The sequence below is a fragment of the Aythya marila genome, assembly GCF_965140915.1.
Source record: "Aythya marila genome assembly, chromosome: 3".
Taxonomy (NCBI): Eukaryota; Metazoa; Chordata; class Aves; order Anseriformes; family Anatidae; genus Aythya; species Aythya marila.
Genome location: NC_139044.1, coordinates 79,739,530 through 79,764,248, shown reverse-complemented (window position 1 = coordinate 79,764,248; position 24,719 = coordinate 79,739,530). Strand labels below are relative to the sequence as shown.

Here is a 24,719-nt window from a genome sequence, read left to right as displayed (position 1 = left end):
CACCCACCCGACTGCTCACTGAGTTCCCCACCGACAGAACTAGTGGAGAGAATCAGAAGAACAAACAAAAGGAAACTTTGAGGCTTTGGGGCAATACCCATTTGGTCATTTGAGGCCAGCTGTGCTGTCTGTGTCCCCTCCCTACCCCCAGTCTCCTTGCTGGGGGCAGTGGGATAAACAGAGAAGGTCTCGATGCTGTGCAAGCACTGCTCAGCCATAGCTAAAACACTGGTGTGTTATCAACGCTGCTGTAGTCATAAATCCAAAACATAGCACCTTACAGTGTTTGTTTTAACCCTTGAAGTGATTTCCAAACCATTCCTGTTCATTTTGTCTTGTCTGGAATGGCCCCTTGTGTACAAGGAGCCCTGTCTGCAGCAGAAGGCATAGCACATATGTGAACCTAATTCACTCCAATCTCAGCTGTAATATTCCTTCATCCAATGTTAAAGACATCAGTGAAATTCAGGCTGAAGTCTATTTTGCTAACAGAGTATTTGATGGGCCAAACGTGAGAGGGGTCTGTGCACAGCACTGAGCAGTAGCTTCTGGTCGGTTGGTACCCACCTGCCATAATGCAGGCATGGTGGCAATACTATGGGAGAAGGGTATTTGCTTTTAATGAGGCAGTTTTCATGCAAGTGTATCATATGATGTACAACATATGACAACTTTTTCAGGGTGGTGGTTACAGGTTGAGGAAAATTTGGCTTCTAAAAATTAGAGCTTGAATTTGGCTGTTGCTGTCACTGCATTTTCAACTGGCAATTGTAATTATTTACAATTGTAAATATTAATGGTACTTTTACTCTTGCCAAAAGTTAAGACACTTCAATGTGATGAATCTTGTTTTGTAAGTAAACGTTAAGTCAATGAGCTGAGTGAGAATTAAATTTAGTGTATTGCTACGTAGTAAAACATTTCATATATTTTACTTTCCTGAAAAACTCTTTACAAGCCTTTGTAAATATGCGGATAGAGAATTGATACTATATAAAAATCTTCTGGTGATGAAACTGATATAATAATTACTTGCAATATCTATGAATGTTTAATAAAGTATTTTTGGTTAGTAGGCATAAATACATTTTGTTGTAAATAAATGGAAGTAAGATTTATTTGTGTATGATTCTGCTGGGAGCATATAGCCAATACATCTAATGAATTATCAAACGATTTTGCAATAGATATTGCTTTTATGTGAACTGAAAGTGTTTAAGTTGTCATCTTTATTCACTACATGTGATGAAGCAGAATATGAAGAGACTTGAAGTAAGTCTTCCTTTTATTAGTTTGTTCTTTTAAGACTTGTTGGATCACTCCTGTTTGCTCATACCGGCAGAGCCTTACTGATTTTCATTTGAAGTTGCAGCCTTGGATGTATATTTAGTTATTTGACTTCCCAGATCTCAAGAGTGTATATGAGTGCAGAAAATAAGTGAAGTAAACAGAAACATTTTGATTTTTGATTTTTTTTAAGTTTGTACCTTAAAAAACAAACAAAAAAAAATCCTCATCTGTGTTTACAATACACACAACAAAGATTTTAATGAGTAAATGGACGTTGAAATTTGGTCCTTGCTTTGCTTGCATTTAGGCTTAATATCAGTTCAATTTGGTCAGTGAAGAATACTTTGAGAAATAATTTCTTTATGCTTAAAAAAAAAAAAAGTAACACAGGCTTAAAAGTCTTATAAAAAACATTAAGGGCAAAAGCAGTGCAATAGTTGGAGGCTGGAGTTGTTTTTGATATTTATGCTGTTTTTCTGTTGAGTAGGAGGCAATACCACTTTGCTCATTTCAGTTCATTTTTGTTTGTTTTGTTTTGAACTCCAAAGTAAAAAGAGAGAGGAGTGTATTTGATAAAACTAAAGTTGAAGAATTAGTATCAGTGACCAGAGGTAATAAATACCACAAAGAGGCTGGTCTGTAAATCACTACACCTAGATCTGACAGTGCATGTCAGCCATGATTTGTAATGCTATTTACGTTCTTGTTCTGCCTATCTCACAAAAAGACAATTTAAGTACAGTTATGTGGTAGTTTTGTTTTGTGGGAGCATGTGTAGTAACATCTTGAATTCTCATTCCTAACCAGCACAGAGGATGACTGTTTCGGAGTCCACAAATTAATGTTTTTAAAAGGTCTGGGATTGTGCCTTTTGAAAGCAAGCAAGAAAGAAGCCTCCTCTTTTCCTCACTGAGATTTCACATGTGGTTTTACTTCTGTTATCATTAGTGTCACCATAGCACTATGTTGTGAGATTAATTTAGCAAAAGAATACAAATCGAGAACAATTTAAATTGACATATACAACTAAAAGTCACTGGTATAGTCAAAAATCATTGATTTTTATCACTTAAATTTTAAATGCAATCACTTGAATTTTATCACTTTATTACTTAAATTTCAAAGTGATTTATCACTTAAATTTTAAACATTTTCTACCTCAATTTTCCTTTTTTAAATTCAGTATGCTTGCTTTATTTTGCTGTTTTCCTTTTTGCAAATTTGTTTGTTTGTTGCTGTTTTCCTAATAGGCTAATTATGATTTCATGCTTTCCTTGTTCTGCATATCTGTTTTCCAGACACTTTTTCCTTTTCATTTCTGATTTCCCTTGCCATTAACTTTATCACATCTCTTCATTTTCGTTCTTCTGTCAGACCTATGGCAGCTCCTTTAACCATAAGCTTTCTGCTGCTAAATCCTGAATCACCACTCTTTTATCTCTACACTCTTTCTTACTGCAGGGTTTCTCCTACCCTGGGAAGCCCCTGGGGAGAGGTCCACAAGGAAATGAGGAGAGTATTCCAGGGAGGAAAGCAATCAAATGCTGTAGGCAGTAAGTTCTTTTAACCCAGTATGTAGCCATATTAAGAGCATCCTAAAAGGATGCTTTTTTCTCCTTCACCAGTTAATGAAACTTCATCTGATCAGGGCGTTCTGGTAAGCAAGGACTAAATCAGGCATTGTCTCTTCTCTGTTTTCTTTGCGCATTTCTTTACACTGAGAGCCAAGACCTGAGAGAACAGTCTTCATCTATGTAGGCCATCAGTGGCCACTGAAAATCTTTCAGCAAACCAGAACATGAGTTTTTAGGGTTTTTTTTTGTGTGAAGTACTCAGGGCCATAAGCATAAAGTTACAGTCAACTTTAAAAGGTGTCTGGTAGCCAGCTCTCATGAAAACTTAGATGATTGTTTTTGAAATTATGAGAACCTTTAAAAAAAAAAAACTCAAACATGAATCTAAGTGAAATACTGAAACTGGAAGAAATACAAGGTTAAAACTGCATTCTGTGCGTTTCAGGGAATACTGCTTTATGCATTTGTTTATGAAAAAAGGCAATAATAACTGTTAGGGCAATCAGAGTCTCAGATGATGTAATCATCTATAAAGTAGGAGTCATGGAACATGTTAGGTTGATGGTCATCTGGTCCAACCCTTGCTCAGGATGTAATAAGCTTAACTGAATCCAACTTTGAAGTTAAATCAGGTTCCTCAGGGCCTTATTGAGCTGAGTTTTAAGTGTCTACAAGGGTGGGTGATTCCATAGTCTCTGTGAGCACCTGATCTTGAGTTTGACCACCCTCACTGTGATTTATTTATACTATCTACTTGGGAGTTTCCCTAGTCATATCTGTTGCCTCTAGTCCATAGTCTGATATGGACCTATCAGAGCACATGCCAGTCTGGTGTTGTCTCTATGTCTGTCCACCCATGAGGCAGCTGAAGTTGTGAAACAAGATCAATTCCCTCCTTCCTCCAGCAATCCCTAACAAAGGGAGTGCTGAACAAAGCCAGCTCCTTCAGCCTCTGTATATGCACCATGTGCTTCCATAACCTTACTGGCTTACTGCTAGACTTGGTTCAGCATTGGTTCTTGTAGTGGTGAGCCCAAAATGGGCACAGTAGCCTGGATGGTTGCACGCATATGCAGTATAGAATCATAGAATGGCTTGGGTTGGAAGGGACCTTAAAGATCGTATAGTTCCACACACACCCCCCACCCACCCCACCCCCCGCTATGGGCAGGGATGCCACTCACTAGATCAGGTTACCCAGGGCCTCATCCAACCTGGTCTTGAAAACTTTCAGGGATGGGACACCCACAGCTTCTCCAGGCAACCTGTGCCAGGGACTCACCACCCACACAGAGAAGAATTTCCTCCTAACCTCTAACCTAAATCTCCCCTCTTTTAGTTTAAAACCATTCCCCCTATCCTGCCATTCTCTGCCCGAGTGAAAAGTTGTTCTCTATCTATTTTATAAGCCCCCTTTAATTACTGAAAAGCTGCAATGAGGTCTCCCCTGAGCCTTCTCTTCTCCAAGCTGAACATCCCCAGCTCTCTCAGCCTTTCCTCACAGGAGAGGTGCTCCAGCCCTCTGATCATCTTTGTGGCCCTCTGTGTCTGCTCTAACATTTCCACATCCTTCTTGTGCCAGGAACCCCAGAGCTGAAAGCAGAACTCCAGGTGGGGCCTCACAAGGGCAGAGCAGAGGGGGACAATCACCGTCCTCAACCTGCTGGTCACTCCTCTTCTGATGCAACCTGGGATGCAGTTGGCCTTCTGGGCTACAAGTATGCACTGCTGGCTCATGTCAAGCTTTTCATCTACCCAGAACCCCCAAGTCCTTCTCTGCAGGGCTGCTCTCAATGAGTTCCCACTTCTCAAGCTTGTTCAGGTTCCTTTGGATGGCATCCTTTCCTTCTGTTGCATCGACTGCACCACTCCACTTGGTGTCATTAGCAAACTTGCTGAGGGTGTACTCAATTCCTTTTTCTATATCATTGTTAAAAATATTAAACAGTACCAGTTCCAAGACAGACACCTAAGTGACACCAGTCATCACTGGCCTCCACCTGGACATAGGAGTTGACTACCACTCCCTGGGTGCAGCTTTCAAGCCAATTCTTTATCCACTGAACTGTCCACCCTTCAAATCAATCTCTGTCTGATTTAGAGATCAGGACATCATGTGAGACTGTGTAATAAGCCTTACAGGAGGGCAGGTAGATGACATCAGTCAGTCTTCCCTTGTCAACTCATGCAGTCACTCCATCATAGAAGGCCACCAGATTGGTCAGGCATATTGCAGGTTATAATCACCTTCCTCAACCTGCTGACTTCAGTTCAAATAAAACAATACAGTATTTGGATTACATTTGACTTTGTAGGTGAAAGAATATAATATATTATATTCCCCATAATATAATGAAGTAGCTGAGTGGAAATATCCTGTCCTGGTTCAAGTTTGGGAATACAGAATTCCACACTTACTTTTACCAGTTAAACTGAATAAAACTTTTACCTTTATCTGTAGAAAAGAAAGGTTACTAGGTCCTTTCTGGGTGGGGTAATGGTAGGTGTATTTTCTTCTAAATGATCAGTGAGTTAACAAAGATGATTAAACTTAAATATGCTAGATTTTCTAAGATTTGTACTTTTTTGTACAGTAAAAACAACTTAGTATTATATATGATTTTAGATCAAAATTTACATTTTCATTTCTTTTTCTTCTCAGCCTTTTGTTCTGTTGAAAATAACTGTTATATAAACACTTCTAAAGTGGTCTGGTGATCAAAAACCTTAAACCTTTTTTTTTTTTTTTTTTTTTCCTATTTCTTGTTATGAAGCATAATGTAGTACCTGGTTGTTTAATATTAGGTGGTGGTGGTTTCACCCTGCTGGGCAGCTAAACTCCATCACAACTGCTCTTTCACTCGCCCTTTTCAGAGCAACAGGGGGAGAAAATATGATGGAAAAGGGCTCAAGGGTTGAAGGATAGATCACTCATTAATTATCATCACAGGCAAAACAGACTCAGCATAGGGAGATTAATAAAATTATCTTCCTATTAAAAATTAAATATGCTGAGACATGGGGCAGCTGCTGGGCTTTGGTCCTGCAGTCCCCCATCTACCAAAACCTGGGCACATAAACCCATTACATAGTTTAGAAACACATTATTATTTTCTCTTTCTTGAATGTTTGAGTTGTGGAAGCAGTTTTATATTTAATTTTACTTTTCAGACATTCCATAAAAATAGCAGACATAATCATACAGAATGGTGCTATGTTTTCATATAACACTTATTAGTCTAGTTATTGCAACGTAGGCAAGAAGTACTGTTTGTAGATATTATCATTACAGCATTGTTTGGCTAATGTTTTCCCAGGTGTGTATTTCTTCTCAAATGTGGATATTTAAAATATAACAGTATATCTGATTTTTCAGAGTTGCTCAAGCTGTCAGAAAGTCATCTCTTGTGTTGGTGCTGAGTGTGATAGGGTGACTTCATCTGTGCAAGCTTGAAATTTTTGGCCATCCGTCTCTAAGAAAACTGATAGATAACACTTTTTTTAAGGAATAAAAAGCTGAAGTGAGTCATTCATTATAGTCATATCAGTTCAGTCACTGAGTAATGCCATTTTTCACCTCCTTCAAGAGAAGAAAGGCCATTTTCGCCATGAATGGTCAGGAGCGTCTGCTTATAAATGGAAGCTCACACTGTGGAGTGGGCTGTGTGTTTCAAATTTCAAGTCACATTTTGCCTAAGGGACAATTTAAATCAGGTACATACAGGTGTGTCTTAGGCTGTCTCCCTAAACACTAGAGCATGTTGTTTTCATGCCAGTCCTGGTTTAATTCAGTTTTCACTTTTTTTTTTTTTTTAATGTAACTTTGTTTTTTCTCATTTTTAGCAAAGCTCATTGCCTCAATGTAGATATTTTTACCACCTCATCTGTAAGAGTTCTTGGCACTCCTTCAGTTAAGGTGATTTTCTCCTCCAAATCAGTCACATTTTAATCAGATCACAACTAGCTGAAAACCCTAAAACCAGATTTAAAGCAAAAATACCAGTACAGTAATCTTCTTTGCCAGCAACCCATTACATAAATCATAATACAATATTTGTGTGTTATAGTTGGCTTCATTTATTTTGACTTCCTTGTGGGTTTGAAGCTTTTGTTAGATATTCTTTTTTCCTTTGATACAGTTGTATTTTCCCAGAGAAGCTAGCTGGGAAAGCTACAGCCCAAGGCATATCCAATACAGAGCAGCTAATTTCCTCCTCTGGATAAAAACAACTAAATGCTCCACTACCCAGCAAACATGCAACCAAGGGGACTACAAATCCACTTTTAAACTGATATATTTTAGTTCTGCATACTGCACAATATAGTACTACTTTTTATACAGCCTGACTGCCTTCTGTCAGAGTAAGCTTTGTGCTTACTCTGTGCTTACAAACTGACTCATCTTTACTTTTTTTCTGAACCAGAGTAGTACCAGTTATGAAAAATTTGTCTGATTTTAATCATCAAGGCTTTTTATTGCATCTGGTTCCCCCATCACAGTGTTGTGCGAGTATTTTCTTGAATAATGGAAATGACAAAATGTCTTGTATTTATTTCAAAAAAGATGTATTGATTGGAGTTTAAGGTTTGAAGGCAACAAGACTTCTGTATAAAAAGAAAAAAAATGTCAAAAGGTAAAGCCAAAGGTTCAGAAAGTGGCAATGCACATGAACAGTCTATTTTCTTTCAAGAGTGTGTTCTGTCCTGCAGTCTGTCTGACTGCCACCTCTTCCTCCAGCTTGAGATTCTTTGACATGTTAGTAATATAGGGAGATGCCGCTGTGAAAAGAGAGGCAATGACACAGTACGAAAGGCTTTTAATGTTATTACAGATCCTGATCTGAACTTGCAACTCAATGGCAATCAACCTAGAGCGTGTTTTTTTTCATAGTCATCATTGCATTAGCTGAATGCTTTCACAGTGCTTATGGCTCCATTGCTAGATGTCAAATGTAGTAAACAAGCCTATAAACAGGCTTGTGACTTCTTATACAGGGTTTAAGGCTTAGGTTCATGTTTGTTTTGCAACTGGTTGGTGTAGCTGAAGATGTCAAAGCTTTCAGTCTGCTAAAGGCTGTTGCCCTCACATCAAAGCTGGTAGACTAGCATGTATAAACACTGCTTCTTAGATGTATTTGTTACAAAAATCAGGTGGCCCAGCTTAAACTGCTGGCATAAAACCTTTCAGATATATTTGGATAAGCAGATGTGTGAGCAACTGCATAATTAAGGTAATGTCTGTGACTAGTAGTTGCAGCACACTGCACCATGATGTGCAGCTGGATAATATCTAGTTGGCTTGGAAGAGGATATTTGCCTTGCCCTTATACTCCCAGGCATCCAGCTGTTCAGACACCTATTAGAACTGAGGAGTTCAGGAGAACCTCAAGAGTTTTGACCAGTGTAACTTTCTGAGAGTGGGTGCTCTTCAGATGGGAAGATGTTAAAGAGAAGTTCTCTGACATAGGCACTGCACACCAGAGCATCATCCTCTGTTGTTTCCTGGCTATCCCAGTGGACTTCTATAGACACTGACTCATGGCAAGAGAGTATTGTATAACTGAAGAAGTTGCAAAGAGATTCCGTAGATGGAAAAATAGAATTCATATGAAAGAAATATCGTTATTATTATCTCAGGTGACTTATATTTACCCTTCCACTTTCTTTGAAAAAGTACCAAATTTTACAGGAAACTAAATCCTGATAGCTGGCAGTAAGAATCTGGGATTCTAACAACTGATGGGTGCTATTAAAGAATAGTTTAGCACTGTATGAGCTTGAATCTGTATGGGTTTGGAAAAACTGGGACCTAACCCCCAAGAGAAGAATTAACTATTTTCTTGGAGAAGGTTTCCATCTATTTTCTCACCGGCCACCATGGTCAGAGTCTTTTTTGGAGGAAACATCCTACTTCTGTTCCTACTTATTACCTTTGTCTTTTGATTCCATCCTTAATGTTTTTAGCACTGCACTTGATCTGGAATAATTTTTCATCTTGGGAATTTCTGTACTGCATGAGTATAGTTTGGGTTGAGACTGCATTTTTGTGGTGGAGGAGAGGTAAGCTGTCCTTGCTTTCCTCAGTGCAGTTGCACAGATCTGCAATAACTCAGCTATTTCTACACTGCCAATAGATTCTCACTTACAATTTTATAGTTGCTTACATGAGCAAAAGTTATTCACAGAATGTTATTTTCAATAAATGTAGCAAAATGGCATTTCAGACATTTGATAGTAATATTTCTTCCCATAAACTATGTTGTGTGCATATAAAAATGATCATTATGATGTACTTTTTCTACTAAACTTCTTAAGTGTTACCTGGTGCAAAGACACGTAAATATTGGATATTTTGCATATTCGTTACCAAACATTGCTTTTATAGTAATTTTCTTTTCAGGTGTAGTTCTGAGCTAACAAGCCATATAGGAGTCATTGTCAAAACCAGACAATTTTCTAATGCAGTGTTTTGCATAGCTGAATTTTTATAATTAAAGTCACTTGAGAATTTATTTAATGAAACGCATGTTGGAAAACAGGCTGTTTGTTCAGCCTAAAACTTGAAACATGATTAATTTGTAATGCAGTCAAACACTAACTTCCCCCCCCCCCAAAAAAAAAAAAAAAAAAAAAGTTCATAAATGATCTTATTACCAAAAGGCTGGCTGCCTTTATATGTTCTCAATAGAAAAATGCCTTAGCAGCTTTAGTAACAGACCCCATCTTCATAGGAAGTAGTCACAGTGACCTTAAGTAATGGGAACACTCTATCCAACAAGTCATTGCTAAGTGGTTGCAGTCAGGTGGATCCACATTAGGGGACCTTCTTGACCAGTATCCCTTTCCAGAAAATCAGGGAGAAATGCTGTTTTAAACTTGATTGTATCATTTTGATACTTTACAGCATTCATTTATATATTTAGTAAATCTTTTTTTCTTACATTTTTTCAAGGTCTGTTGCTACACATGTGATGAAGAAAAAAATGGTGTGAGTCTTTAGTTTTCTTGAATATTGACTACTGTATGAATTACATCAAATGGCTCAAGAGAGTCTTATTCCAAAAAGAATTCAAAAGATTTGAAACATCCTTAATATCTTTAATGTCTCTTTAACATCTTCCCATTTGAAAAGGGGCCTAAAGATTTGTTCTCATTTGTTTTGAAGATAAGGTGGTATGGAAGGGGCTGAGAGGGGAGCAAAATGTCTCTCATGGGTAGCTTAGTTATGTTTGCATAAACTGCCCTCTCTCACATTAGGATAACAACTTGCAAATCAGAATCTGTACAACCTGGAGATTTTAAGATGCACTGAACATCTTAATTTGTTATAGCCAAGTCCTGTCCTTGCAGTATTTGGTAGGATATTAAAGCATCTACAAAGCATATGCACAAGTCTAAAAGGCAGGTGTAGAAATGCAGTGAAGGCACTAATCTGTTCTTCTAAAGTGACCTATGGACAGCAGGGCATTGAGTTCTGCTGGAACATTGTCTCCTCAGCACTGTTCTGACTTCAGCTCTATTCATCTGCACATTGTCCAAGGTTTCACGGTTAGTGAGGCAAACAGATTCAGCACTTTTTCTCTTGATCCTTCTGAATCTTTTAAGGTCAACTCTGTCATAATTGGTTATAAATTCATGAACATTACTGTTTGTGTAGTAGTCGTGAACTTCAGTGGAACATTGCAAGAGTAAGTCCTCATTAATTCTAGTAGCAGTCCCTAGTAGCAGAAGGCACTTGATTCGTCTGATTATGTTTTTCTTGTGGTTTTCTAACAAAATAGTAATAAACAGTAGGCTGACGTGAAAGTCCTGGAGAGTGGAAATGATGGCATTGATATTTTTTGATTATATGTGAGTTATCAAAACAATATGTACGTATATTAACAATACCAGCCAGAAATCTGTCTCTCATATATAAACGTATATAATTTATTGGAATTTCCAGGTAGCATTCTCATTACTATAGGGCAAGATACGATGTGTTAGTTTGTTTAATTGAAAACTGCATATAAATAAATATAAATGTTCAAGCTATTTTTCTGCATTATCTGGGAAACAGGACATGTAGAAAAGTGTTCACCTGTTTACATGGTACTGCTTTTGTATGCAAAGCCGCCCGTAGGACTTTCTGTGCTTAACTTCTACAACATTTTATACCATCCCAAATCTGACTAGAGGTTAGCCTGAAGCTGTATTTTTGTAATTTTTTCATGTAAGCCATCCTTTGAGAGAAGTCACAAAGCTTTTTCAGTAGTGGCCAATGAAACAGTGTCTATATCCATTTCTGCAGTAATAACTTCTATATGGAGAACAGTGATATCTGACTATTTTCCATAAAGAGGAAAAATCATAACCTCACAAAGCTTTGGGACCTTGAAGCCCCCCTCTACTAGGCATAGTTTGTGACTTCTGTAACACCTCCCCCTCTGCCCTGGTAAGGGGCACATGCGAGGATGTGGATGGGTGCTGTATGTTGCAATACAAAGTGAGGTAGCACCAGTAGCAGCAGGTGTCATCTCAGCATCACCTCATTACCCTCCTCCTCGAGGATGGGCATGGAACAGGAGACTGATAGTATCAGGCATCCCCTTTCCACCAGCGGAGCCTGAAAAACATTGGAGCAAACATTACCATGGTGATGAGGATGAGTCTGACACTTCAAAACACAGCTCGGGGAATCATGTTTTCAGTTCATTATCAAATACAATTTTTCTACTTAGTCACATTACCATAGAAAGCTGTAATTTAGAGTCCTGGACACAACTGCTTAGATATGCTCAAACTAGTGAATTCCTGGCATGACTTCATCTTCCAGAAGCTGTACTCCAAAAGAGCTCATTGGAAAAAGTAGAGAAGGAATAATTGTGGGCGCTCCTTCCTCAGTAAATGCTTCCATTGTTATTTTCAGCTTATGATCTGAAGAAAAATCTTCTTCCTTAAAGAGAGGCCCACAGTGTGCTAAACCATGGCTCACATGAGGAAGCCTGTAAGATTACATGAATTGTGTGCACTGTTTTCTGGAACAAGTTGCATATTCCACCTTGCTGCTCCCTGCAAAAGTGCATTCAAATGTTTTCATGACATAGAATCAGCTAAGACTTTTTTTTTGGAGGGGTGGGGAGTGGGGGTAGCAATTAAGCTAAAAGGGGTTAGGCATCTTCTCTATCTGAACTTGAATTTATTAATTAACTTTCAAACTTCTAAAAAAAAATCCATAATTATACAGTGATTATCATTCTAGCAAAGCAGCAGCAAAACAAAACTGATGGAGACAGAACGGTCTTTCTGGGCAGATGATTAAAAAGCAAGGCAGACCAATCTGAAAGAAAATATTTATCAGAGAATCTCACTTAGTTTCTCAAAGAGCTCTTTTCTCAGGTGGTAGACTGACATATCACCAGAGCTGATGAAGCACCAGTTTCATTTGATGTTATCCTGATGTTACCTTGTTGAACTCATTCAGACGTCATTCCTGTTTTTAATTAAAAGTTTTTGAATGCCACGTAACAAAGGTGCAGACCAGATTATCTGGAATAGAGTTAGTTTGAATATCAAGCAATGCAGCAATAACACCAGTTTGTGAGAATTCAAAGACCTGCCACAAACAGAAATTAACATTCAAAGAAAATACAGTGTAATCAAATAGCAGCTTTAATCATGCATAAAACAGAATTTCTTCCCTAACTCACAGAAAGGAAATACAGCATAAAATGGTGTGAATGTTCAAAGAGTCAAACAGTATGTTAAGAAGGTTATGTATAAAATTATGTTCAAAACCTCTGATTTAAAGGCTGTCTTTTAGAAGGCTGGCTATTCTCTAAGTGGGACCATACAAGCAGCCCTACAAAATCCTACCAGCATTTTCTGCCTGAATAATTTTGTTTGGATGAGCGAGTAGAATATCATTATATTCATTCCAGCACCATCTCCTTAGGAAGGTATATGTGAATAGATTTTGTGCTGAGTCTCATAAATTTTCTGACAATTTTGCAAGGCTATGTGTAAATTCTGAGCCACAGAAGGAAGGAGAAGACAGGAAAGCAATATGTGGCGTGACTAGATTCCTTATGCCACAATATACTTTAAGAATTACGTATGAATATTAGGCATTTTTAGAAGTAGGTGTTGGAATTTTAGGTGTATGTGATTAAAAACATTGTAACAAATTTTAGAGGAATTTAATAAAACAGAAATTTATGAGAATGAGATAGACACTACCTCAACAATTATTTAGATTTTTGCTGTCCTTGAGAGTGTTACCTGTCCTAGTTCACAGTTCACGTTCTTGCTTCTTCATGGAAGTCAACTGATTGACTAGTCTTTAAGTATCAGTGAAAACAAGGAAAATGGCTACTTCCATAGTGATAATTACTGGTAATGTACAGAGCAAAAATCACTAGATGAAGTGGTTTACAAATGTTGTGAATGGGACTGTGGAATATGATTGCTGATACTGCTAATTCATTCACAAGGAAAGAAAACAGATAAGTCAAAGAATCAAGTGTTCCCTTCCCAATTCAACTGATAAATCTTCTGTGTAGACAGGTGTTCCTAAAGGGGGAAAAAATGTAATTACTCCCTGTTTCAGACCAAAAACTCTTCTTGCAAGTTTTATGCAAGATGCATAAAGACTTGTAGGGTCAAATTTTGAAAAAGATAGTAATACACAGATTTGCAAAGATGCTGTAAAATCATATGCTTAGTTAAATGCCTGTTAGAAAGGCCAAAGGAATTAATATCCAATATAGAGTCCATTTTAATGGAATCATCATTTGTTATCATGCTGGATTCTTTTTCAACTTGAGAAGGTGTCTTTTAATCCAGTCTACTGTTCAAAGTATCTGAAAGGATTGAAGATAAGATTGCTAAAAAAAAATTAAAATAAAAATAAATAGGAATGAGTAAGACAGGATTTTTTATATATTTTTTGACATCTTGCTTTATTTAGAACTATAATGTAATGGAAAATTGAATAATTTCAATATTCACAAATCACCAGAAGAGAAACTGTGAAGTAGTGTTAGCTAATCTTACATGGAACATGTGTTAATATTAATGTAGGAAAGTCCTTTTCTAGAAACAAATGGGTAAAAGCAGAAAGATGAAAAAATGAGTAGTAACTGATAGATAAAAAGGGTGGATGTGGTTACGTGAAAAGTACTAGTCTACCCAAAATATACATAGGAACCTACAGTGGTCTACTAGTTTTGGAGCCAACACATAAGAAATTAGCCTGAAAGCTGCTGTGTTCCTTGTTTTGCTTTGTTTGACAAAAACAATTTAGCCTACAGAAGAAACCACTTTGGAGAAAAAGAAAATTCCTAGCAGGCATGTAGTCTTGGAGGACAGAGAGGGCAAATTCTTGGAGAAACTCTCAGCACTGTAGTCCTTGAGCAATCAGTAACCAGGAGACATGATCCTATAGTGGGGGTTTAACACAGGCACAGATTTCTGTGGTTTTGTCCTTTGCATCTATTTGTGTAATAAGCTTACACAAGCCTTTGCTGTATCATAATATGCTCTGGTCTGGAACATGGTACTCTTTCTCTGGCAATGCTTTATTTTATAAGTCATAGATTATCAAAATGTGCATGTTTGCCACAATTACAGGACACCAGCACCACATAATTAACACAATTATGTATACAGATATATTTTTTAATTTCCTGTGTAAATTTTTTTCTTCCTACATTATATCTGATTGTTGGTACAGATGCTTTCTTAGACCAGAAGTAGTCAAAGGCATAAATCAATAAAATAACTATAAAAATTAAAACAAAAATAATACAAAATATTCAGATTTGTACATTTCTTTAACTAATTCTATGTTACATTCAATAGCTCCTTCAAAATAATAAAAAAGTGCATACAATGCACATGCATATGAATAATCAATTGCAGTGTGATTTATAACAATAATTGGTTTCATATAATCCCCAAATGTAACATTTAGTTTGGAGAATGTATATATTATCTGTTGCTTGAAACATGCATATAATAATTCTGGGTTCAAGTTGAAAGTCATTTTACTGTTGATACTGGGGAAGGGGGTAGCATTTCCACCACATATTTTAATATTTTGGATATATGTTACTCAACCATTGGTATTTACTTTCTTAGTCTATAACTGTTCAGTGTAATTTTTCTCTTGTAATTTAGGACTCTGTGGTATGTTTCCAGTGGGCAGCAGCTTTATCTCCTAAACAGCATTACAGCTCTCAGAATAAGTTACTGTCTCTTATTTCAAACCCCATAATGTGAAGAAACCAGAATAAGTGGACAAGCAATTGATATTCTCCTGGTTCTCTGCTGTTGTTCTAAAAACTTGGACAGAAAGCTGCATTTTGAACAGTTACTGAACATCCATACTCAACTATTTATTACGGAATATATAACAAAACACCCCTGCCAAAGCTAGGAGAATAAGTAAACTCCCTCAGTTATCTTTCCTTCGGAGTTTCTCAGAAGTATAGAGTTCTTATTCTAAGGTAACTTTGTCAATGAAATAACATTGCGTGTAGTGAAGAAATATTTTAAAACATGACTCTAATCTATTCTGCAGGTTACTGTAATGAGCAACAGAGGTTGTATCTTTCTACAGAGAAGTCTGAGACAGCTGCCTTAACTCCTTCCCCTCTACTCATCTCTTGCTAATACTCCTGTGAAAATACCACCATCCTCATCATGGGTCAAAGCTTCTGCTTTGGATGCATTCTTGAGTCTTCAGCTTTCAAAGTGCATGTTCAAGTCACATCCAGTTCTTGTAATTCATATTTTGCAATGTCTCAGAGACTGGACCTTAAATCTCCATACATCCATTCACACAACTAAGTCTCTTGTACAGGCCTTTGTTATTTTGCAGCTTGAGTAGTTCTTACCTTTGCATGGTCACAGCTACATGGCCGCACTCACGGTACTCGAGGTGGTTCCACACCCCACAGCTCCCATTGTGCTCCAGCATGATCCCTCTCCTCCATTCCCACATCCTTGCTGCTTCTCAGTATCCCGTACAATAAACATGAGTTTTTTCCCATTCACACATAAAGCCATTTATAGTTTAACTTCCATTGGCCTTTCAGCTCTTCTACTTCTCAAATGTTCGTTCACGTTTGTCATATTCAACCCAGTAGGTTGCCAGTTGATTGATTTTGAGTGTTGAGAATCTTGAACACCTTATTCTTTCAATTCCACCTCAAAAGTCATCCCCGTCATTTCCTGTTAGACAGCATCATATGGTTCGCTGGCATTACTTCTAGCTTGTCTGAGAGTATTTTATGTGTATGCAGCTACACATACACACACCATTTGCCTGATCCAGACTCTTGCCCCCAGACATGTGAACAACACACATAAAACAAACAGAATGTTCAATATCAAGTCCAACGAGGGTACAGACAGACATGTATTTACACAGAGTATTTCTCGGTGGATAGAGTTCAAGCTGTAGGGGACAGAGATGATGATGGTGATGAAGTCTTATGATGCTGATTAAGCTTTATGATTAAAACACTGCCAGATTTCTCACTGTCTGCCCAGCTCTTTCAGAGGTGTCTGCAATACAGCACATTCCTACCTCTGAGAATAAGGTGTTAGTAAGTGGTTAAGATACTGCTGTGGTGGAGGTTATGGAGGCAAGTAATAAAGAATTATTTTTAAATACAGCCTGATCCTTCCCTCAAAAGGTATTAGTCTTTCAGCACAGGAAGCCCAAATAGAAATGTTGTGAGTAATATGGTTAAAATCAGAAAGCATTAGGCTGTAATTATCACTGCTCTTGACTCCAGTGGTTTTCTGAGAGGAGCTCTGAGGAGGTTTTTGAGGGACTGATAGTCTTTCTCTGGTGTGGTTTTACCTAGTTTATCATTCTTTTTCATTTTGTTGGTCTCCTGAGAAGCATTTTGGTTTCAGTGTAAAGGACGCTTGGTATGTAACAACATAGGCACAGTGACACCACTGACTTGTATATACTTCACATGTGGCTGCTGTGAGAGGGGAGAGGTTGAGTGGCATCTGCTGTGCACCTGTTAGAGAGGGAGGGGAAACTGGCCAGAGAGAGCGAGAGAAGGTACCCATGCCTGGGAGCAGGGGAAAGGCAAAGCATTGAGCCACAGAGTTAGAAAGTGAGAAGGAACCAGAAAACTGAAGAACTGTTAGCTGTTTTACAAGTAAACACCTCATGGGATTTTACCCCTGGCTGAAACTTATTAATAATTTTTGATATCTCCACCAGGCTGAAAAATCCCATGTTCCTGATCCTTTGTATGCTAGACTGTGATGTAGCAAGGTGCAGACTGAATGGCTGTGCATTTTGAAACATTCTGTTTTCCTCTCTGCTGTAACCTGTGGCCTCAGCCCAGTCAGCTGTGTTACAGAGTGGTTTCATCTCTGTATAGAACAGTGATTTTTTTTCAGGGCTCATACACAGAAATAAAACTACTGCTGACTAGGCTTACAGTTGTGGATGGCCTTATGTGGAGAATCAAAATTTCAAGTCATACTTACAGTAAAACTGATTTACGTTATAGGATGCAGGTCTCAGAATAGATGCTGCTAGGTGAATTAGTCAACAAAGGTGAACTGGAGCTGGATGTGAGAGAGGACTAGAGTTTTGGGTGCCGGCTGCATCTTTGTTAAGAAAGCTTGATTTACTGTTTTTGAGTTACATAATCTTGCTCTTCTGTGATAATATTCCACATTTAGTATCTGAAAAAGTAACAGTGAAGGTAGAAATGGTGATTCAATTGATAGATTGTCTCTGTAAAAAACATACCTCTGGTTTGTAATAAATACAGTAGTGTGTTTGAAAATCCAGATGCATGTAACACTTCTGTACACATGAGATTACATATACGCACCTTTATACACACATACTTGGTGTTGCAGATGTATATGTCGTATAGATTGAAATGCATAGCGTATCTATATACATATATGAACATATAGCCATCTTTTGGCCACGCAATGCACGTATCCATATTTTGGCTACTATATTAACATACACAAATAGTGGAGATTATCATCAATGTTAATTTTCATGTCTCTAGTACTTACAAAATTTACACAACTTTTGTTTTGATTCATTTAGCAGCAGCAACAGAAGAACCTGAGGTGATTCCGGATCCAGCAAAACAGACAGATAGAGTGGTGAAAATAGCAGGAATAAGTGCTGGAATTCTGGTATTCATCCTGCTTCTCCTTGTTGTCATATTAATCGTCAAAAAAAGGTAAGAAAACGATCTGTGAAGATCCCACTTTTTTTCCTCTATATCAAACAACAATAACTAAATGGATTTTTTTTTACAGGTCTTTAAAAAAAATCAATAAATAAAGTTTCAGGAGCAGTAATTCACATCAGCTTTTGGATGAGTTCATTGAATTTCCTGCTTTTCCTGCCTTCCTTCCTTCTTTTTTCTTTTTCTTTTTTCTTTTCTTTTCTTTTCTTTTCTTTTCTTTTCTTTTCTTTTCTTTTCTTTTCTTTTCTTTTCTTTTCTTTTCTTTTCTTTTCTCTGTGATTCTTATGATGGATTTAAAGAGAGAATTATTTTATATTTGCGGTCCAATAACTATATTTTTTCTCATACTTACTCATTTCCAAGTGGTTATAAGTTGCAGTTGGAGGAATGTATAAAACATTAGAATGAGTGGAATTGAAATTAATGGATCCTATTTTTTTTTTGAGGCAAAATAAGAGTAACTTACTGCACTTTTTATGTTGTAATCACCTAATGAATTTGGTTTTCTATATGCAGCTCTAATGAGTTGTTTGTATCCATATATTATCCAACTTGCAAAATAATGTAATTTTATACAACTCTGTTTATGCTCTTGTAGACCTAGTTTTTTTCTTAAAAGTCATACCACATCACTGTAAAATTATCTAGTGAGTCCTTAGCGCATGAAATTGTTTAAAAGTGTATTTATCTGAATGAATTTTAATTTTTTACTGCTTCCTTAGAAAATAAGCAATAGCGCCATCTTTGGGAACTGTAAAATGAGAACTCAGCAAAAAACTGCTGCGTGTAAATTGTGTTTCAGAACAAAGCACTGCTGCGTGTAAACTGTGATAAAGCCTTGCTTGTGCAGTTTTTAAGAGTTTTTACTTCCCAGTAGTTGTAACTCTTAACCTGGCATAAAAGTTCATAACATGTCTCTATGAATCTGTAGCCATAGCACCGTAGCTCCTGATACAGGTTTTTTTTCTCTCTCTGCACGCTTTCCCTGGCCCATCCTGGCCCTTCACAGTGCACGAACTGTTTTGCTCTTGCGTAGAATGAGACCTTTGTCTTCCAGGGGGTTGTGCACTGCCTTCCCTTTCCCTCTTCAGAATTCTTAATGAAGGGTATATTTGTGATTGTTGCAAATGTTCCTCTGAAAATACAGCTTTCTGTTCTTTTTAAAAAGTAAGAAAACATTAAAATTGTGCCTAAGATCATTCTATATGTTATAATTACTGGTTTCCATTAGATTTTTTTTAATTTATTGCCTCTTTACAATTATCCCTGGAGGTATATAACTTGGAGAAGAAACGTCTGCATTAGAAACATTAGGTATGCTTACAGTGTTCTGTGTTAGTTAGCTACATATGTGATTTTTTCCCAAAATCACTTTTACTTTTCTCTGTTGTTTACCTCTGTGGTTGAGAATTAACACATATGCAAAAGATCCAACCCATCATGTGCAAAAAAAAAAAAAAAAGACATGCAGTCAGGCGGTTTTCTTTATTTACACAACTTTTGAGGAACAAAACCAACAAGTTGTTTTTCAGCTTTCAGGAAGCAATCTCAATTTTATATGATTATTGCGAGATACGTGCTGGGGAGTGCCATCTTCTTGCTGTGTGTTGCAGTGCTCCCCTCATGTTTAATAGACGACTGGGTGTGTGTGAGAGAGAGAGAGAGAGAGAGAAAGAGAGAGAGAATGTCTTCTGATGTGTATTGTCAGTCACTTCCAGGTGGGTTTGGCTAGTTCTGCAAGTAACAAAACAAATAGGCACAAACTCCATTTGTTTGATTTGATTGTACTGTCCTTTTTAGCTCGTGCATTCTGAGTCATTTGAGACTCGTACTTTAGTTGTCTGATGAAAGTGAGTTAATTATGCCAGTGAAATGATACCTTAAAATTTTCCCTTTCTCCCTTCCCTTCTCTGACCCTGTGAAGGCAGGACCCTCTTAGGGAATGATACTTGATCATCATTCTAAAGTACATAACATTTCTAAGCTCCTCTACTATTCTGTATTCAAAATAGGTGTGAAATTAACCCATTTAATGAATCTTTAATGTTTGGTAATTTTTCATCATGGTAGTTTAATTGGTTGTCTGTTGTGTATTTTGTAGGTGGGTCCTCCCCTCCCACGGGAAAGTGGGCCAATTTTTTTTAATCTCAGCTTTAGTCAGGGTCTCTTGTGACAAGCACAGACTGTACACCTGAGGTAACAGTCCATTTAGTGAACCAGGGCTATTCGTATAAGCAAGCCAGGAGCAGTCATCCCAACACTGACACATTCACACATACATAAACACACCTCAGTTAGCGTGGTGGGACTGAAAACTGATCAGTTTTAATCATCTGCTGTAGTGCACATGTTCACTGATCCATTATGTAGTATCCCTTTTGATGCCTGAATTGACCACAAAGTTATTACACAGAAACATCAATAAAACAATGGTTTCTGCATCTTCTTTGCTTTCTAAAGCCTCATGCACTACCATAGATACCTAAATCTGATTAAATGCAGCATTATTTTTTATTTTAAAATGGAGTACTAAGCAGTTTTTTTCATGTGCTTGAGATGTTTTAGGCTTCTCCTCATCATTTTGTATGAATTGGTTTGAAGTTTAACTGAATTAAGTGCTTAACAGCTCTTGTGGAGTTTTACTGGAGTAATCAAACCAACTAAGAAAAGGGATACTGCATCTTTAACAAGCAATGCCATTTTTTTTGTTTTGTTTTGTTTTTAGTCATTGTTGAACTATTTCCAAATGTATTTCATTTCCTTCCATTTGTTACCTTCCATATTTTTAATGCTTAGCATGAATACATCAGCATTTCCAATTGTAAGAGTTTAAAATATAAAGTGTATGTTTGTATTCAGGAAATGTGTGGTATATGTCAGTACACACATACCTGTTGTAAATGTCATCCTCTAAAATGTGTGTACTCATATAGCTACATATAACATGTATACAAACATATATGTATACACCTGTGTACCAAAAAAGATGTTGAAATGAATTACATGAAATTTCTGATTAGCTGTATTTATTAACGCAATCTTTATTTTTTGTAACTGAAAAGTAAAAAGCATATTTTCTGCACAAGATCTGTACACAGCTGTTCACTTGTCATGACATTTAGGTGGTGATCATTATATTATGCTGAACTGCATGTTGAAAGTACACAATCCATTTAATTTTCAATTTTTTTGGCAATAAATGAAATCTCAGCATGTAATTTTCTCAAGTGATCTTTCTAAAAAAACAATCATTTTTATATGCTAATGTATTTTTTTTAAATTGCATGGCAAAGTAAGGCTAGTTTGTGCATGAGCAAGTTGAAATGCTAACCAAAGAAACATGAATTTTTCAATTATTTTTTTTTTTAAAACGCACATTTCTCTGCTTTATTGAATGTGACAGAGTCACGCTTTTCATTCACCATTGCTTCTCTTTTTCCACTGTCTGTGATTTGCTTGCCAGGAGGAGCTACTATTCTTACTCCTACTATCTGTAAGTAGAATACGGGTGACTTACTATTTTACATGTTTTAAAGATGCAGTATCCCTTTAAAAAAAAAAAAAAAAAAAAAAAAAAGGAAAAGTCTTTGTAATTTGCCTAAAGTTTTATTGATAATTATTTCTCCTTATTCTCAGGTTTGAAAAACTGCTTATTTCATTGTTTCTCTTATTCTTAGTCTGTTTTTGTTTTTTTTTTTTTTTTTTTAAGGGATATTGTATTTCTAACTGTATATTGACACTTTCGGTTTTTGCTAGTTTTTCCCATAACTATCATTTTAGTTTATTGTAATCATAATTTAATTTGCATTATGGTTCACATTGACACATCACACTAAGAAAAAAAAATCTGCTTTCTGATTTCCTAGGTAGAGACCCGTGCTTGTAAATCACAAATTGCTTTCTCAGTGAATCAGGTCAGAAGTGGCTGATGCAGCACTTGGCCTCCACAGATGCCCAGATGCCAGACCTTTACAAACAGGTTGCCGCCCTACCAGTTTCAGATTTGTATTTATTTATTTATTTTTATCAGAAACATATTTTATGAAGAGGTCTGTACCTGTTGATTGGATTGTCAGGTGCTTTGCAGACACATTTTAAAGTGTGGATCTTACTGTATGACACTGGTTTGCCTAACGTTTTGCTTCACTGAAGTGAAATTGGTGTTTTTCTATGTGGTGGTGCCCAAGTGAGTTTGTGAGGGCTGCAGCAGTTTGGGCTGTGACTGAGCAAAGTAGTTGAACACATTCTTGATTTTAAAGAAATGCATAAAGCCCTTGACTTCAGTGAAGGATCTAAGAGTGCACTCGACTCGTTTGATGAACTGGTGGTGTCTGATAGTGACGCTCTTCTACATTTTTAAGCAGATTAAGACTTCTTTAAACAAACTTGAAAATTAAAAAAAAACTAAGCTGGCTTAGCTAACTGCCATTCTCCAGTTTATTGTGACAAATTCTAATTTCCTTGTTAAATAACAATTGCTTCAGCCAGAGATAATTAACTGCAGAGTTTCACGCTAGAACGGATGGAGTGCTTCTCCCCTCCAGCTCCCACCACACCACCCACCTGCACAGGGTCAGGCCACGGGGTCCCTCGGCATGGAAGGAGAACCCTTCATGCTTCTGCCAGCCTTGAGTGCTACATAATGATTTGCTTAACTGGTGTCAAGCATCGATTGCATATGCCTTTAGCCGAATAAAGGAAAAAAAAGTCAAGCCTACAGGGAGTCGGGAGCTGTTAAACAATAAAACTGTCCTCACATTGAGCAGCGGTGCTAGAACACAATGGGCCTTTTTAGAATTTGAAGCAGAGCATAAGAATTAGAAACCTAGCTACTGTAATAAGCTAATAACTTGAAAGCTTAATAGCTGTTGATTTATTTAGCGTAGCTAGCAAGTTTTGTTACAAAGCGATGCTTCAAAGAAGGGCTTAATACAGTCGACAGATGAGATGTAATAGTCTTTTTGTTCCATTCCTGAGGTGGCTTTAGAAAAATACAGTCTTCAGTGTACGGAGGATATCTGAAAGGCTTTGAAACTCTAAAAAAAAAAAAAAAAAAAAAGTCTGAACTAGAAATGCCAGTTTTGTGAAAGCTTTGATAGCACTGAGAACCAGTTATAAAGCTCAAGCAGTTCAAGCAGTTTCGCTTCTGGAAGTTTTGGTGATATTCATTTAAAATATTTGTTCAACCAGAGTATTGTTGAAACTAACTTTTCTTAAGTAAATATGAATGTTGGGAGTAAACACTGAAAATAATGCATTTCAGGGGAGACATCCAGCTGTCACTGGTTTGTATTTTGCTTTTTTTGTTATTGTTGGGTGCTTTTTTGTTTGTTTGCTTTTTACTTTTCACTGAACAACTAAAATATACAGAATTCTCATGTACACTACAAAGATTTGATGAAAAATGATAGGCTTAGAGACCACCTTTGGGATTTTGGTTGCAAAAAAAGAGGAGTTGCAAAAAACAACCATTATACTGTGAAAGGGGAAAGAAAAAAAAAAAAAAAAACAAAAAAAAAAAACACAAGGAGATGAGTCTGATTATTGGAAGAACTTTGTTATTTTCAGGTGTGCTTTGTCCATCTGTCGTCTACTTTTTAGCCCCTTATTCTGAACCAAGACTATTGAGAGAGAGTTCTCCAACACTGGGGAAGAAAATACACAAAATATAAAGTGCTTGCTCACCTAGAGAATGATGTAGGTCATTTCTGGTGGATGTTCCCAGGGCTTAACATGTACAGGGGTTGATAATTTCCACTATTGTTCTTTTTGTCTACTAATACTAGAATGCAGCACAGAATCCTAAAAGTTGTCAGAGAATACAGCATACGGTCCTTTTATTTACAGAAATGTAAGATCAGTGCTGTGCAAACACTTACCCAGATATCTCACAGTACTTCATGTAGAAAAGACTCATGAAATTAAGCTGTGTTTTAAACATATATTTTTGAGAATATAGTATTTTCAGTGATGATTGTGTCTCTCCCATGTAGTGTCAGATTTATCCTAATAAGCTGGCTATCTGCTACATTACAATTAAAAGCTTCAGATGAAAACTGGAAGAAAATATTGAGATTACAGAACAGTTTAATGTATGTTACAGATTACTGAAGAACCAAGGTTCATTTTAAGCTGCTTTTCATACTTTGTACTACTTGAGGTTGTGCTTTAAGAATATTGTCTGAAAGTGATAATTAAAATATAGTCTGCTTCCATCTGACTTCTGAGCACAGTGAAAGTTACTTCAGTTCTTAATCAAAAGGAAAGATCTGAGAGATATCACTTAAGTGTGCACTTCAAGGGCACTGACTGTTAATTTGGGGGGTTAGTTGTACAAATTGGGTTTTGCTAGCAGCTTTGCTGTGATACTGAGTATAAGGTTGTTAGTATCAAAATGTAAGCTATCCCCAAACAGCATGCAGAATGGTGAGGAGCTTTTTGTTTGTTTTTTAAATAACAAAAGTTCAGTGTCAGGAGCAAAGATAGCATGGTATCATGTCATATCTTGTGTACCAAATGGGAGGAACAACTTCTAACATAAAAGGTAATGTGAATCCATATTGAATAATTATGTTTCTTTTGTTATTTCATGGTTGTGTGTTGTTTGTTTTTATAAACTAAC

At 36.9% G+C, this 24,719-nt stretch overlaps 1 protein-coding gene across 5 annotated transcripts in view; it reads left to right on the top strand.

The window, feature by feature from the left end:
• Positions 1-24,719, top strand: part of PTPRK (protein tyrosine phosphatase receptor type K) — a 413,945-nt gene that overhangs the window by 354,908 nt on the left and 34,318 nt on the right. For 3 of the 5 annotated variants that reach the window (XM_082758360.1, XM_082758356.1, XM_082758358.1), the window contains exon 14: positions 17,950-18,088. In XM_082758360.1, coding sequence (XP_082614486.1) covers positions 17,950-18,088 — 139 coding nt within the window. The remainder of the gene's footprint in view (positions 1-17,949; positions 18,089-24,719) is intronic. The other 2 variants (XM_082758357.1, XM_082758359.1) reach the window with 1 other exon arrangement.